We start from the raw sequence: 14,438 nt of genomic DNA, 5'->3' as shown, positions 1-14,438 counted from the left end.
ACATGCCAATTTACCATTAAAAATGATGTAAGATTATAAAGGATAATATCTCAAAATGGTTGGATTTCTATTATCAAGTTATATGTTTATAAAATGATGTTTGCGATATTCTCTTCTTCCTGTTTTCAAATAAAATGAGTTGAAATGAATTTACGTTGTTAGAATAGTATGTTACTGAGCCTTGGCTCATGATGTTTTGTTTTCTATTTTAAGTATGGCAAAGCATATGCAAGGGTGATATTATGGATTATGCTGAAGTGACTCTGTATAATTTGGGATTTTTTTTTATTATACTATGTATTATGAGTAGGCCTGGTTATTGGGTGGGTCGGGGCGGATCACTAGCGGGGCGGGTCAGTTGACGGTCGGTCATAGTCCATAGCGGGTCAGGGTTAGGGTCTAAAGGGTCAGGGTCGGGTGCGGGTCAGGCTTAAATTAAAGCGGGTCATTAGCGGGTCAAGCCCACTTGAACTTGTTTTGCCCAACTTTCGCGTTCATTAAGCCCAAGTCTCAGCTACCCATTATGTTGAGAAACCCCACTTCTCTCTCTCTTCTCTTTCCTCAGCCTAAACCTTCCATTCCCATTATGTCTTTTTCTCTCTCCTTCATTTCATTTTCTCGGCTAACCACAACAAAAATCGGCATCTAAAAAAACAAGAACAAAAAAATGGAATTTTCAAGCAACGCCATTCTTCCTATATCAAGGTTTTTTACCATCCACCCCTACAACTCACCAACACAGTTTCTCTCTCCTCCCACATAAACCCCGATCCATCTCCACCGTCGAAACCGCCGACAAAAACCACCCCATTGCTTCATCTACTGCTACTACTACTACACCTGTTGTTAAGAAGTCTGATGAGAAATGAAGCCTTGAAAGTTGGAAGACAAAGAAGGCTTTACAGTTGCCTAAATACCCTGATCAAAATGAAGTCGATGTTATTCTCAAGACTATTGAGGATTTCCCTCCTATTGTATTCGCTGGTGAGGCTCGTATTCTCGAAGAGCGTATTGTATTCTCGAAGGCTCGTATTCGCTAGTGAGGATTTCCCTAAATTTTGTCGACTGAAAGAGAGAGGAGAGGGGAGAGAGGATAGAGAGGAGAGGGGGGAAAATGAGACCCCTTTACTGATTTTATGGACAATAGTAGTTTAAAGTGGGTTGTCCAATAAGACCCAATAAAGGCCCTTTTCATCTAAAACCCAATAATAGCCTTGTTCATTAAGGAATAAAGGGTAATAAAACCCTTTAATGATGGCCTGACCCTTATGCCATTGGACAACCCTGTCCAATAACCAGGCCTAATTATGAGTAATCATTATTACTCTAGTTGAGAGTTTGTATATTTTTAGAGACCATTTTAAGGCTATTGTTTTATTTGTGGGCCCATAACCCACAACTTAAGTTTTGTTTTCGCTGCCAATTATGAGTAATTAAGGTTACGAATTTTCGGGGCGTTACAGTTACTTGGGTAATTAGAGTTCAAGTTTTGAGCTATAGAATAAGAATAAGAGTGTAGATTTGTGTAAAACTTTGGGAATAAGAGTATGCAACTCGAAGTTGAATTTGAGGATATTTGAAATCTATTTGTTGGGAATATTGAGAACGTTTTCATAGAAATTTAGTACGGACTATTGGAGGTTGTAGTGCGTGATATATGGATAATTAAGGTTGATCTATGAGTTTATGTTATGAAGTTTCGAGGATGAAACTTATTTTAAGGGTGGTAGAGTGTAATAGCCTGAACTTTTAAGCAGGTTTAAATAATTTGTTAGCTATATTAAGTCTTCATTAGGCTTTGGTCCTTTAAGTAGTTACAATTCTCTCCAACATCATACTAGGACAAAAGTGGATGAGAACCATCATTTTTAGTGGTTAAGAAAGCTAAAAGTGGATAAGAACCATCATTATTAGTGTTTGAGAAATCTTTGAGAACCAATAGATAAGTTAGAAATCCCTTGAGAGCCTATTCCTTAAGATTATGAAAATCGCATAGAGACCGTTTCATCACATAGCAATGAACTTCCAGTTACAGAGCCTTTCAGGGTTGAATCCGAGCTTAGAACCTAACCAAACTTGATATATGACATGGTTGGGATGTCTTAAGGTTAAAATGTTCATTTATGCCCATGAATTACGTGGTTCAATAAGGTAAATTGCCTACATAGTAAAAAACTGGCTAGCTGAAATTACAGCTTAAACCTGTGCTCAAAGAAAGCTTCTTAGCAACTACTTAATTGTCGATCTCTCAAAACCCTTTGTATGCAAGTAAGCCAATACCTAAGGCTAAAACCTTAAGCAAGAACCTCCTAGAAATACCCAAAAACCTCGACTCGCATCATTGCCTTCCCTACCGCCAACCATAGGCGCATTTATCCGCCCACTCTTCAATTTTAATGGCAGTTGTTGCAAAATCATAAGCAAGAAGAAAAATAACACCGTTTCTGACCATCATCATCATCGTCTTCATCATCATGAGCTGCAGCTACAAAACAGTGAGCTGAAATTGAACTTTGGAGAAATCAACAATTTTCGAAGAGCGAAATTTGGAGTAATCAAATCGAAAAATTTGTCCACATGTGGAGACAGAGACACCACAAAAGAACAGGGATCAGAGTGCTAGCAGAAGCAATGATGAAGCAAAGAGGAATGGTGGTGGCAACGAACAGCTTCGCCCTAGCTCTCATAGAGTAACGAAGCAGCTAAAGTACGGAGAGGGGAAATTTTTTCGCTGGAGAAGGAATGAATATGCACGGGGATTTTATTTTGTTAAGAAGGTATAAGTAATTGACAGCAAACCAAAATTGTGGCTTCTCCTTATTAAACCAACTTTAATTTTTCTTTCTGGTTGTTCTTTCTAATTTTGTCATTTTCAAGTTGTAGTTATAATTTTCAAATGAGTTAAGGAATTTTAATAATTAGTTACATATTTTTGGCTCTTAGTTATGGTTTTTAGATTCATAGTTAGCTTTTGCTTAATAGTTATGAAATTCGGATACATAGTTATGATTTTAGGTTATTAGTTATTAATCGTGGTTAACAATTATGGTTTTATGGTTGATAGTTGTGATTATGCTATTAGTTATTATTTTTTGATATATAGTTATGATATTGGGTATTTAATTATTATTGTTTTTTACATTAGTTATGACCTTTTGTTTTTTACTTCCAGTTTTATGGCTAATATTTTTAGTCTAGGAAGTAACAAAAAAATTATAATTATAGCATAAGAATAATTATTTATTAATTTCATGAGTAATAATGATGCATGGTTTTATGGTTATAGTTTTGATATTTGGTTAACAATTATACTTTAAGGGTTGATAGTATGGGCTGTCAATAGCTATGATTTTAAGGTCATTAGTTTTATTTATTGTATGCATTAGTAAACATTATAATATGATTTTTATGATACAACTAATATACTTCAGAGTTTAACTAATTTACCCAGAAACAATTTAAGGTTAGCATAACTAATAGATACAGACACTCATCTAATTGTACTGCTAGTTTGATACACGTGCGTGATGTCATGTTAACACTCTCCAAAAACGGACTCTAATCCTTATCAGAATTTTTTTATATTTTTTTTCTAATAAAGGGTGAGGGTAAGGTGAATAGAACCTAAGAGCATCCCCACTCATGGACAAATTGACCATGAAATTGGGTCATCCATGAAGGTTAAAAAAAAGTGAAAGTATTGGGTCAGACCGTCTGACCCAATACTTTCCGTCGGACGGGCTGATTCTTTTAACTTCTTCTCGAACTGTGGGACCCCATTATCCTGTTGTACCTTCTTCTCCACTTCGTCGTCCTTTATCCGACGTTGTTACTTCTCATCTTGTTGTTGGAAGTTATAATCCTTCGGATATTTTTCCTGCTGATTCGGAGAATTCCGAGGATGTTCTGAAGTGGCAGTCTGCCAACCAATCTGTTCATTCATCCCAATCAACCGTAGATCCCCCATTTTCGTAAACTCAAGCACACAAGCATCAAATGTAAAGAACTTAGAAACATGCGCTGAACTCCACACCTTAACATTACCTAGGAAGACATAGAGCGAGCATGCGTACCGTCCATCAATGGCATCAACACTTATGGCAGTTCGAAAATTCAGTGGCATTTGACCAATCTTTTTCTGGTGCCGTTAGAGGAAGGAAAGGTGGGAGTAACTTTGCTTCTTCGCTGCCGAGTGGCGGGTTTAATTTGATGGTTGGTAAGGCTGGGAGGAATGGGAATGGGAATGGTGGTGTTGGAGGTGGTAGTAGTAGCTTGATTTCGGCGTCTGGAGTTAATTATACATGTTTGTTTATTTTTTGATGTTTTCAGTTGATTATTGTATTCTTTCAGTTGGTGTGTAAATTCTTTCAGCTTGTGCTGTTTTTCTTTCATTTGGTCTTCTGTGTTCTTTCAGCTTGTGTTGTTTTTTTATTTGGTCTTCTGTGTTCTTTCAGTTGGTGTGTAAATTCTTTCAGGTTGTGTTGTTTTTCTTTCATTTGGTCTTCTGAACAAAAATTGAAACCAACTGAATTTTTTTTTTGAAACCAACTGAAAATAAATTGAAACCAACTGAAAGTGGTCTGACCAAATATTATGGTCGGACGCATCTGACCCAATACCTTCTCAATAAAAAAACATGGTCTTCCACTCTTGACTTTTGCATGCTTTAGATTGGGTCATAGAATGACTCAATTCATGTTTGGGCATCATATGACCCAAAACATGAATCAAGTCATGTAAAAGGAGGAGGAAAGGGCCACTATTATTTTTAACATTCAGATTTTGTAATCTGAATAACTTTTAAAATACAAAAAAAAAAAAAAAAAATTCACTAACGGTCATATTTTTTTGAGATCTATAGATAGATATCCATTTTATTATATTTTGAAACACTTTCAAAGTTTATTATTTTCTCTCTTTACATTATACACAAAAGAATAAATACCCAATTTTTTTTAATCTAAATTAATTACTAAATGTATTAAATTAGGATCAAAAATAGCCAAAACAATGTTATTTATAATATTATAAATATCTAAAGGTACAAATAATGTATTGATGTAGGAGCGGGAATATAAGGTGGGGTATAGTAAAAAGTAGGATAGAGAAAGATGATTTTTTTTTTTGGATCATGAATGGGGTGTATTTATCAAAATGAGTCATAAAATATGATCAACTTTTGTAAAATAAGAGAGAAAGTTGATGAGAGAGAGAAATGACATGTTTTTTTGGGACATGAATGGAGATGCTCTAACTCTTGGTGAAGAAGCAACAAAGTAACATGTTATCAATCCAAAAAGTCAAAAGGTTGCACCCTGATTGATCGGGGAACAAAACGCTGGACGGTAAAAATTCCACGGCGAAGTCAAGATAGATCGCTGGTGGTGATGGAAGCAATTTCTCCAAAAACCTCATCCTTTTTCATCTTCTCGTCCCTTCAATCCCCAAAAATCTAAACCCATTTTTTAATCCAAACCCCCTTCTTCGATCTCTTTCTCTCTCCTCCATAATCTAATGCTCCCCAAAATCTTCAAAATTCCCACTTTATATTTATATTTATCATCATCATCATCATCATCATTATCAACATGATGAGAATGAAGATGAAGCTTTGGTTTGTTCATATAGTGTGGTTTATTTCTTTCTTCTTCATCTCCATTTTCAGACCCACAATTTCTGAGGGTTTGCCCCCTCCTTCTTCCTTCTCATTGGCTAAGAGACCTTCTCATCTTTCTTCTTCTTCTGTTCCTGCTAATAGGTAACTTATGATCTTCATTTTTTTCTGCTAATATCTTAATTTTTTGTTTTTTTTTTCTGTTGAACTGGAAATTGTGTTTGGAAATTTTTGTGGGTTTTTACTATTTATGGTAGTGAATTATATGAACCTAATTGCTAGTTCGAGTAGTTGTTTTGCCAAGTTAATAGCACTTAGGGAAGAAATTTGGGTGCTGATTTGAGTTTGTTTTTTTGTCCTTTTTGCTTAATTGAGGTGATTTGATGTATTGTTGTACTATTATGCCTGTTATCTAATTACGGGTGGGATTTTTTTGGGTTTGATTTTCTTTTTTATTCTTTCTAATTTTATGTAAGATTTAATTTTTGTTTGTTCTCTTGTAATTGAATGTTACTCTATGAGTTGTGCAAAAATCCTATATGAAGTGTCTAATTTGAGATTATTTATGCTCAATTTCAACTGGGAGAAGCTTACATGGTCATTTCTGTGGCAGATGGAGGAAAAAGTAGATTGGGTTTATTTTTGGAGTGTGTGCAATAGTTTTTGTCATACCTTTTGTTTTGCACTTTCCTAGCTTCTTTTCATGATTGTTAGTCCAATATATAGCATCTTCATTAGCTGTTCTTTCATCAGTTGATCAAAGTTTATGTCATTTAAGATATTGACTGACTTTTGTGTTGCTTTGTATTTCGTTTTATGGTAGACATGAAACTGTGCTTGTGGCTACTTTGGATGGCACTTTATCTTTAGTGGAGATCAATTCCTTGAAGATCCTGTGGTCAATTAATACAGGTTCTCCAATTTATTCGTCCTATCAAGCATCACAAAATCTTGATCTTAATTTAGATAATGCTTCTGGGCTCAGAGACGATACCTATATAGATTGCGGAGATGACTGGATTTTGTACAGACATGACCGAGCTAAAGGAATAATGGAGGTAATTTGATGATAATCTACTGAGCTTATATGTGTCTCCATCACTTTCTATAATTCTATGAGTTGCAATTTGCAAATGCTGTACACTTTGTCTTGTTTCTTTCTGTTTATGGATTGATTTCTTTTATATTTTGTTACCGCAAAGTAGGATGCAACAGATCATCTATTGTAATACATAGGATGAGTGATCATTTAGTGAGGTTCATATACGGTTTGTACTCGAGGTTATTAGATATCATCATCCGTTGCTAAAGTGCTATTTTCTCATGCATTTCAGAGGCTCAAGAGTGCCAAAGATTTAATTAAGGAGACAAAAGGACTGTCCAAGAATGGAACAGCTGTAATAGGTCAAATGGCCACTACAGTATATGTAGTGGATGCAAAGACTGGAACAATAATTCGTACTGTGAAATTTTCTGATGCTTCTGGTCTGGGATTTGAGGATGGAGAAAATTCTATTGTAATTAGAGATGAGAGTAAAGAGCAGATTTCCATCACAAGGACAGATTATTCATTTTTAGCCTACTCAAAACTATCTGGCAAGGTTTTATGGAATGTCTCATTAGCAGAATTCGAGACTGAGTCTTTCTGTCCGAAGGTGGATAGCTCCATTGTGGATAAATTGCAGGATCAACTGAGCTCTGTTTATAAAGGTAGATCTGAAACATGTGAACCTTGTCTAAGACGTACTATTGTGTACCGGATCCGAGATCGTGGATATTCAGAGTTGGTTACTGGGACTGAATTAGTTAATGACATGCCGAGATCACTGGCAGGGAATAGAAAGCTTCCGCTGCCCAGTCCTAACTTGCACTTTCCAGTGCAAACTGGTGAAATACCTGGTGCTCATTATGATTTGAATCAGGTGCTGGCTTTGCCATCTCCTGAGAGCCCAAGTTCTTTTCCCTACTCTGAGGTGCTGGCTTTGCCACCTTCTGCTCACAACAGCGGATCAACTGTATATCCTGAATCCTCTTTCTGGTCACCAATTCTATTTGGGTTTTTAGTTTTAATTTCGGTGGGCTATGCTGTCTATCGTAGTGTTTTTGTCAAAGAATATAAGAAGCATGAAGATTTGAAGCGAAAACCTACAGTATCAAAGAAAAAGAAATCTAGAAAACCAGGAAGCAGCAAGAACAACACGATTGAAAATGATACAAAGGCAAGAATCTACAAATCAGATGATGGCCTTCTGGCTGGATTTCCACATATTGAAGGGCTTGAGAAGAAGTCAGAGTCATTTTTTTCTGGTGTAACTGATGGACGTAAGATTGGTAAATTATGTGTTTCAAGTTATGAGATTGCAAAGGGAAGCAATGGAACGGTTGTTCTTAAGGGTACATACGAGGGTCGTCCTGTAGCTGTTAAACGCCTTGTGCGAACTCATCATGATGTGGCGCTGAAAGAAATTCAGAATCTTATGGCTTCTGATCAGCATCCTAATATTGTCAGATTTTTTGGAGTGGAATTTGATTCAGACTTTGTTTATTTGTCTCTGGAACGCTGCCTATGTAGTTTGAGTGATTTGATATACATTTATTCTAAATCTTCACAAGGAGAAACAAGTACTGGGGGTGGAGATTCTAGTTTTGCACAATTGTTGGGAAACATGGAGACCAATGATGACTTCAACTTGTGGAAGCCTAATGGATACCCTTCACCTCAGTTATTAAAAGTGATGAGGTTAGTCATAGATTTCTCATATTCTTACCACTTCCTATGCAATGTTTGGAAGCACACTAATATGTCCTTAAATTTGCATCTGCTGAAACAGCTGGATATATATTTGCTTCAACCTTTGGTATGTGACTCATATGAATGTAGTGGGGAGAAACTGGAGAAATCTGATTGAAATCATCCTGTTATTTCCTTAATTAAATAGTTTGTTTAGCCGAGCTGTTTTAACTTTGAGATGCATGACTGCTAGATTTTTTTGATTGGAATGCCTTTTGCAGTTTGTTTCTGGAGGGGGGTGGGGTTCGCTTTTAAATGTAATAGATTTTGTCAACCTTACTTGTTGTTCCTCTCTGATTTGTTTAATGACCTTGTGCCGGCCAATGAAGAATAGTATGCTTCCCTGCATCTCTTGAAGATCGTTTGCTATCTATGTGTATACAATGGTCATTTTGTGTGATTTTGTGTTGGTCAGAAAATATTCCATCCAGAAACTAGTGACTTGTGAGACCCTTAATGAACAAAATTTGTCTCCCCTCTTTGCTAGTTTCTGTGTGGTTGACTTTCTACCACACTACCAATTGGCACCTTGACCTTTTAATTGGTTTTATTGTTAAGGATTGGATGTAGGTACATGTCCTGGTGTTAGATCTTATGAAAATTGCAGATTTTGTCCTGATGAGGGTACTTGAGGTTTATGAAGTCTCGGGAATATGGATAGAATTTATTGTTAAAGCCTCATTGGATTATACTCCCTCCGTTTTTAATGGATCTAACATTTGACTTTCATACTTGTCGAGAAACAAGTTTGGCCCACAATATCTCTTATTTTGTAAATGTAAAAATTATAAGAAATACATATTTGGAAAGTGTATATCAAGACGAATCTAACAAGATCCCACGTGACTATATTTTTCCTTACATATAAATAACAGTTGATGGTCAAAGGGAGGTGGATGAATAGTACCCGTGTTACATCTAAAAAAGAATGGAGGGAGTATATTTATTACTGATGCTGTCTGAAATTTCTCACAGGGATGTTGTATCAGGGGTTGCACACCTTCATGAACTCGGCTTTATACATCGAGATCTGAAGCCTCAGAATGTTTTGATAATCAAGGAGAAAGTTTTTTGTGCCAAACTTTCAGATATGGGCATCAGCAAGCGCCTTGCTGGAGACATGTCTTCCTTAACGCAGCATGCTACTGGTGGGTATTTACCGTATTTTTGCTTGGGCTTACAAATGATTGCTACCTCTCAGTCTCTGTAGATGTCTCAGACCTAGCACAACTTCTCACCTGAAGCTTCTTTAATGGCGGAATAAATCTACACTGTGTTTCTGTGTGTGTGTCTGTGCGTGTGTTTTGTTTGTGTGTGTGTATGTTTGTGCGTGTGTGCGTCTGTGTCTTGTGTGTGTGTTGTGTGGGGGGGGGGGTTGGGGGGGAGGGTTAACTCATCTAGGGTCTTGGATCAATTGTAGGAGAGGTTTTTCCTTATTGAGGGAGAGTGATTATCCCCTCCGCCATCCACAAACAATGTTCTTCCCTTCTCTTTCTCTCCATTATCTACCTCCATCTTTCCACCACCCATCCTCTGTTAGAATCAGAAGCGGATCCAGTTTTTCGAATTCGAAGGGTCCTAATTAAACCATCTAGCACATTGACTTTTGTGCAAGCAGATACACAAATTTGACTATTAATTTTTTTTAATATTTCGTTAGTACATAAAAGTATAAGAAATTGATATTTTTTTTTTGAAAATTGAAGAGTTTAACATCTTACCTAATAGTTTTTTTTTTTACTTGCTCAAACTTAGTATATAAAAAGTGCATATAATCAATTTTTTGTATTTATTTGAAAACGGGTAAATCAATTTTTTAATATGTGATTGTTAAAAACTAAGAGTTGAAATAAAAATAGATGAATTGTTTGGATTAAATAGAACGTAAAAGGAAAAGCAATAAGCCTTCAATTGAACCAAAAAGCATTTGTTTAGAATGCAAAAGAAAACATTGAAGTTGTCTGAATAGAAACTCGAACCTGCGACCAAACTAAAATCATGAGAAAAGGTACAATAACCACTGGAGCAAGGTCCTAATCCGTGAATCAAAAGCGCGTACATGTTATTTAATTATATTTCTGCAGGTCTGACGCAAGGACAAAACAAAAAAAAAAATTATCTGTTTTGGGGGGTCCCGTGCCACCCAGGACCCTTCATAGATCCGCCCATGGTTAGAATGTTAAGTCTACGAAAGGGGGAAATTATCCCCTTTGTATAAGTACTATCGTATTGGTGTTCCACAAACTACTGCCCCAACTTATCTCTGAATTCTGAGTGTCTATTTGGATAATTGCTATACATTACTACTGACTTGGAGTATATCTACCAGCTAAGATTTCACTGGCTTTCTTTTGTAGGAGGTGGGAGTTCAGGTTGGCGAGCACCTGAGCAAATTCTTCAGGGTCGGCAGACGCGTGCAGTGGATCTGTTCAGTTTAGGTTGTGTTCTCTTTTTTTGTATGACTGGAGGTAAACATCCGTTTGGTGACATTTTCGAGCGGGATGTCAATATTGTAAAGAATCAAAAGGACCTATTTTTAGTCGAGCATGTTCCAGAAGCTGTGGATCTTATTACCAATCTCTTAGATCCCAATCCAGAATTGAGGTAAAGATTTTAAGTTTTACTTATATGTCCCTTCCCACTGGAAGATTTACAGTTCTTTGATTTTTGGATGATATTTGACTACAGTATGCAGTAATGACTAATCTTAATAGCCTGCACCTATAATTTGCTGTAAAGTATTAGATGATTGTAGTATATCAGATGATGGGTCGATTGGACACAACCTCTTTCTATAAGTATAAAACTGCAGTGCTTTATGGACAAGCCTCTTTTAAAGGCATTGGAGTGATATTGACGTATGCTTTTTTACGTGATATATTTTCCAACTATTACGGCTTGTTTGGTAAGCGGTAATAAATGATGGTAATGGTAAAATGTCTTTGAGTGTTGATCATTTAATCTGTAAAGAAATTCACCTAGTCAATATTATAGTCATGCTACCTCACTCCCAAAATATCTTTTTTTTTTCCTGAAATTTCATTATCATCTATTACAACTTGGGAAGGTGGTATCGAGTGGTAATGAAAATTCATGAAGAAAAATACATTTTGGGACCATGGATATTGACATGTAATTTTCCTACAAACTTAGACGAATTTTCATTTCTATCATTCATTACCACCTACCAAGCGGGCTGGTAGTTCGATTTTTCTTTCTTAGCATTAGGAAAGATTTATTATCGAGAGAGTGGGGGAAAATCATGAGAAATAGTGTAAATCACTGCCATGCAAATCTCCTAATAAACCCGTGTACCATAATTCACCTAAGCGGTCAACCATTCAATTTTTAGGTGTACTTCTATACTTGGGGGGCTCTTCATCATGGTCTAAGGATTTAGATAGCTGAATGCTGAATTGGTATTACTTATTGTAGGCTAAAACCCATGGACATATTGCATCACCCGTTATTTTGGAATTCTGAGAAGCGGCTCTCATTTCTTCGAGATGCCAGTGATCGGGTAGAATTAGAAGACAGAGTAATCGACTCTGAGCTACTGAAAGCGCTAGAAGCCACCGCAGAAGTGGCTGTGGGTGGAAAATGGAATGAGAAGCTCCCGAGTTCATTTCTCGACAACCTCAAGCAATACAGACGATACAATTATGACAGTGTTCGTGGCCTGCTTCGTGTTGTACGTAACAAGTTAAATCACTACAGGGAGCTCCCAACTGAGTTTAGGGAAGTATTAGGGCCAGTTCCTGAAGGATTCGATGACTATTTTACATCTCGATTCCCGAGGCTTCTGATCGAGGTTTACAAAGTGATTTACGAATACTGCCGTGAGGAGGAGCCGCTCGGCAAGTATTTCAAAAGCAGTCTGTTGTAAAATGGCCATAGTTTACCAGTCTTAACTGAAAACCTTCATGTACAGTATCTCTCTGTCTCGCCTTTTTGTTTGTACGTGTGTACTCAATAGTCAATAGTGTGTGTAGTTTGTACCATACATGATTGATATACCCCTCTCTCCCTGTGGATCAGCCACCTTGTGTTGCTGTGTAAATGTATTGTTGTAACACTGATTGATCAGAAGCATATTTACCAAGATCACTTGATTCCTTTAATATTTAAAATACAAATAAGCTTCTTCTGTATCAAATATGGTTGAATGATGAATAATTGGTCAATGGTTCTCGTCCTTGCTGGAAAGAAAATTTTGTTACGTTTCTATTAGTACTTATCAAGGTTGAAGTTTTTTAGTCTGATTGTATTGCTAAATTACTATTATGTGCTTTTTTTTTTATAACTTTTATGCATACTTTAAATAACATGAGTAGATATCATGAGCAATTGTAGGACTTGGCACAATGATAGCCATACATCTACATCTTTATCTTTATCTTTATCTCTATCTCTATCTCTTTTATATAAGAGCATGTATATGGTACTTGGCTCTCCAACTCTTTCGCATTTATTCTTTCTTCAAGCTACTCTCAAAAACTATATCTAAAAACACCCAATAATAGTAAAACTTTTTAGAATGCTTTCTATTCAATTTCTCATTGTTTGGTGATAAGGGTGTTCATAACTGGATACCCAAACATGCACATACCTGCATATGAGGGTAGTTAAAAAGTTGGCCCGTGTCCCCACCCGGAAAAACTGGATACCCGGTTCGTCGGTACCCAATTTTACCGGGTCGGGTCATAGGTACCCAAAAACAGTTCATGACATAACTTGTAATTCGTAATATAGATCTATGTTTGAGTTATCTGTTCCTAAAACTCAACTAATACAAGTATACATGAAAAGGCTTACGAGAAGCCCTAACCCTCGTGGCAACAAACCAACAATTCTGTTCATTTTTTCGTCGTTACAGAACAAAATTGGTTTTACTTTGAAGAAGTTCTTAGAACTTCATTTATATTTCTTCTCAGATTTAAGAGAGAAAGAACAATAGAAGATAATAGAATGAGAGAGAAATGAGATTGTATTTCTGATGATTGTTATTATTACAACATTGATTGACTTAAATTGGACAACAACATGACCTGTCCTAGCCAATCATAATGAGCTAATGCTCTTACAACCAATCATAGAAAAGCTGACATGTACAATCTCTATAACAACCTCTAACTGATTCTAACTGATTACATCAGCATACAGTAAAGACAAAAGAAATAACTAACTAACTACTTGGATGAGCTGGCAGTAGGCAGAGAGTTAGTTGTAGCTTGTTGTTGCTTGCTGCTTGACTTCATATCTTCATTACCCCCTGCAAGCTGGAGGATGACTGAAAATCAGTCATGCCAAGCTTGGAAAGTAGCTTGGAATGTTGAGGGAAAGATAGAGGTTTAGTAAGAACATCTGCAAGCTGATATGAGGTAGGAAGATAAATTAATTCAAGGAGGCCCTCAAGAACATGTTCTCTAGTGAAGTGACAGTCCAAATCTATATGTTTGATACGTTCATGGAATACTGGATTCCTGCCAATGTGAAGAGCAGTGTAATTGTCATAATGCAAAGTGACTGGAGTAAGATGCATCACATCAAGCTCTTGAAGCAACCTGACTAACCATGTGAGTTCAGCAGCTGCAGCAGCCATGGCTCTATATTCAGCCTCACTAGATGACTTGGAGATAGTGGTTTGCTTTTTAGATTTCCAGGAAACTGGAGAGTTACCTAACAACAAGATATAGCCAGTTCATATCTCCTGAAATCCACACAGGAAGCCCAATCTGAGTCTGAAAAGGCTTGTAAAGTGAGATGAGGGGTAGCTTTAAGAAGAATACCTTGACCAAGGGTATGAGCCAGGTATCTAAGAACATGGTGAAGGGATTCAAAGTGTGGAATTTGAGGTTGATGCATGAATTGGCCTAGTATGAGTTAAAAAGTTCAGTTTGCCAACCAAGCATTTGTATAATTCAGGATCTGGATAAAGATCTCCTTCTGAGGCACTAAGTTTAGTAGAAGCAGAAAGAGGAGTCTTAGCCCTTTTGGAAACATCAAGCCCACAAGTAGCCAACAATTCTTTTC

General features: G+C 36.7%; 1 protein-coding gene across 1 annotated transcript; it reads left to right on the top strand.

The window, feature by feature from the left end:
* Positions 1-5,222: 5,222 nt before the first annotated feature.
* LOC104901015 (serine/threonine-protein kinase/endoribonuclease IRE1a) lies at positions 5,223-12,561 on the top strand. Its single transcript, XM_010688558.3, has 6 exons — positions 5,223-5,758; positions 6,438-6,672; positions 6,949-8,354; positions 9,381-9,553; positions 10,763-11,009; positions 11,841-12,561. The coding sequence occupies exons 1-6, from the start codon at positions 5,589-5,591 to the stop codon at positions 12,289-12,291; spliced, it is 2,682 nt and encodes an 893-aa protein (XP_010686860.1). The 5' UTR covers positions 5,223-5,588; the 3' UTR covers positions 12,292-12,561.
* Positions 12,562-14,438: the final 1,877 nt, after the last annotated feature.

The sequence above is a fragment of the Beta vulgaris genome, chromosome 1 (genome assembly GCF_026745355.1).
Source record: "Beta vulgaris subsp. vulgaris cultivar EL10 chromosome 1, EL10.2, whole genome shotgun sequence".
Lineage (NCBI taxonomy): Eukaryota > Viridiplantae > Streptophyta > Magnoliopsida > Caryophyllales > Amaranthaceae > Beta > Beta vulgaris.
The sequence above is the reverse complement of the archived record's forward strand: the minus strand, read 5'-3'. Positions and strand labels throughout refer to the sequence as shown.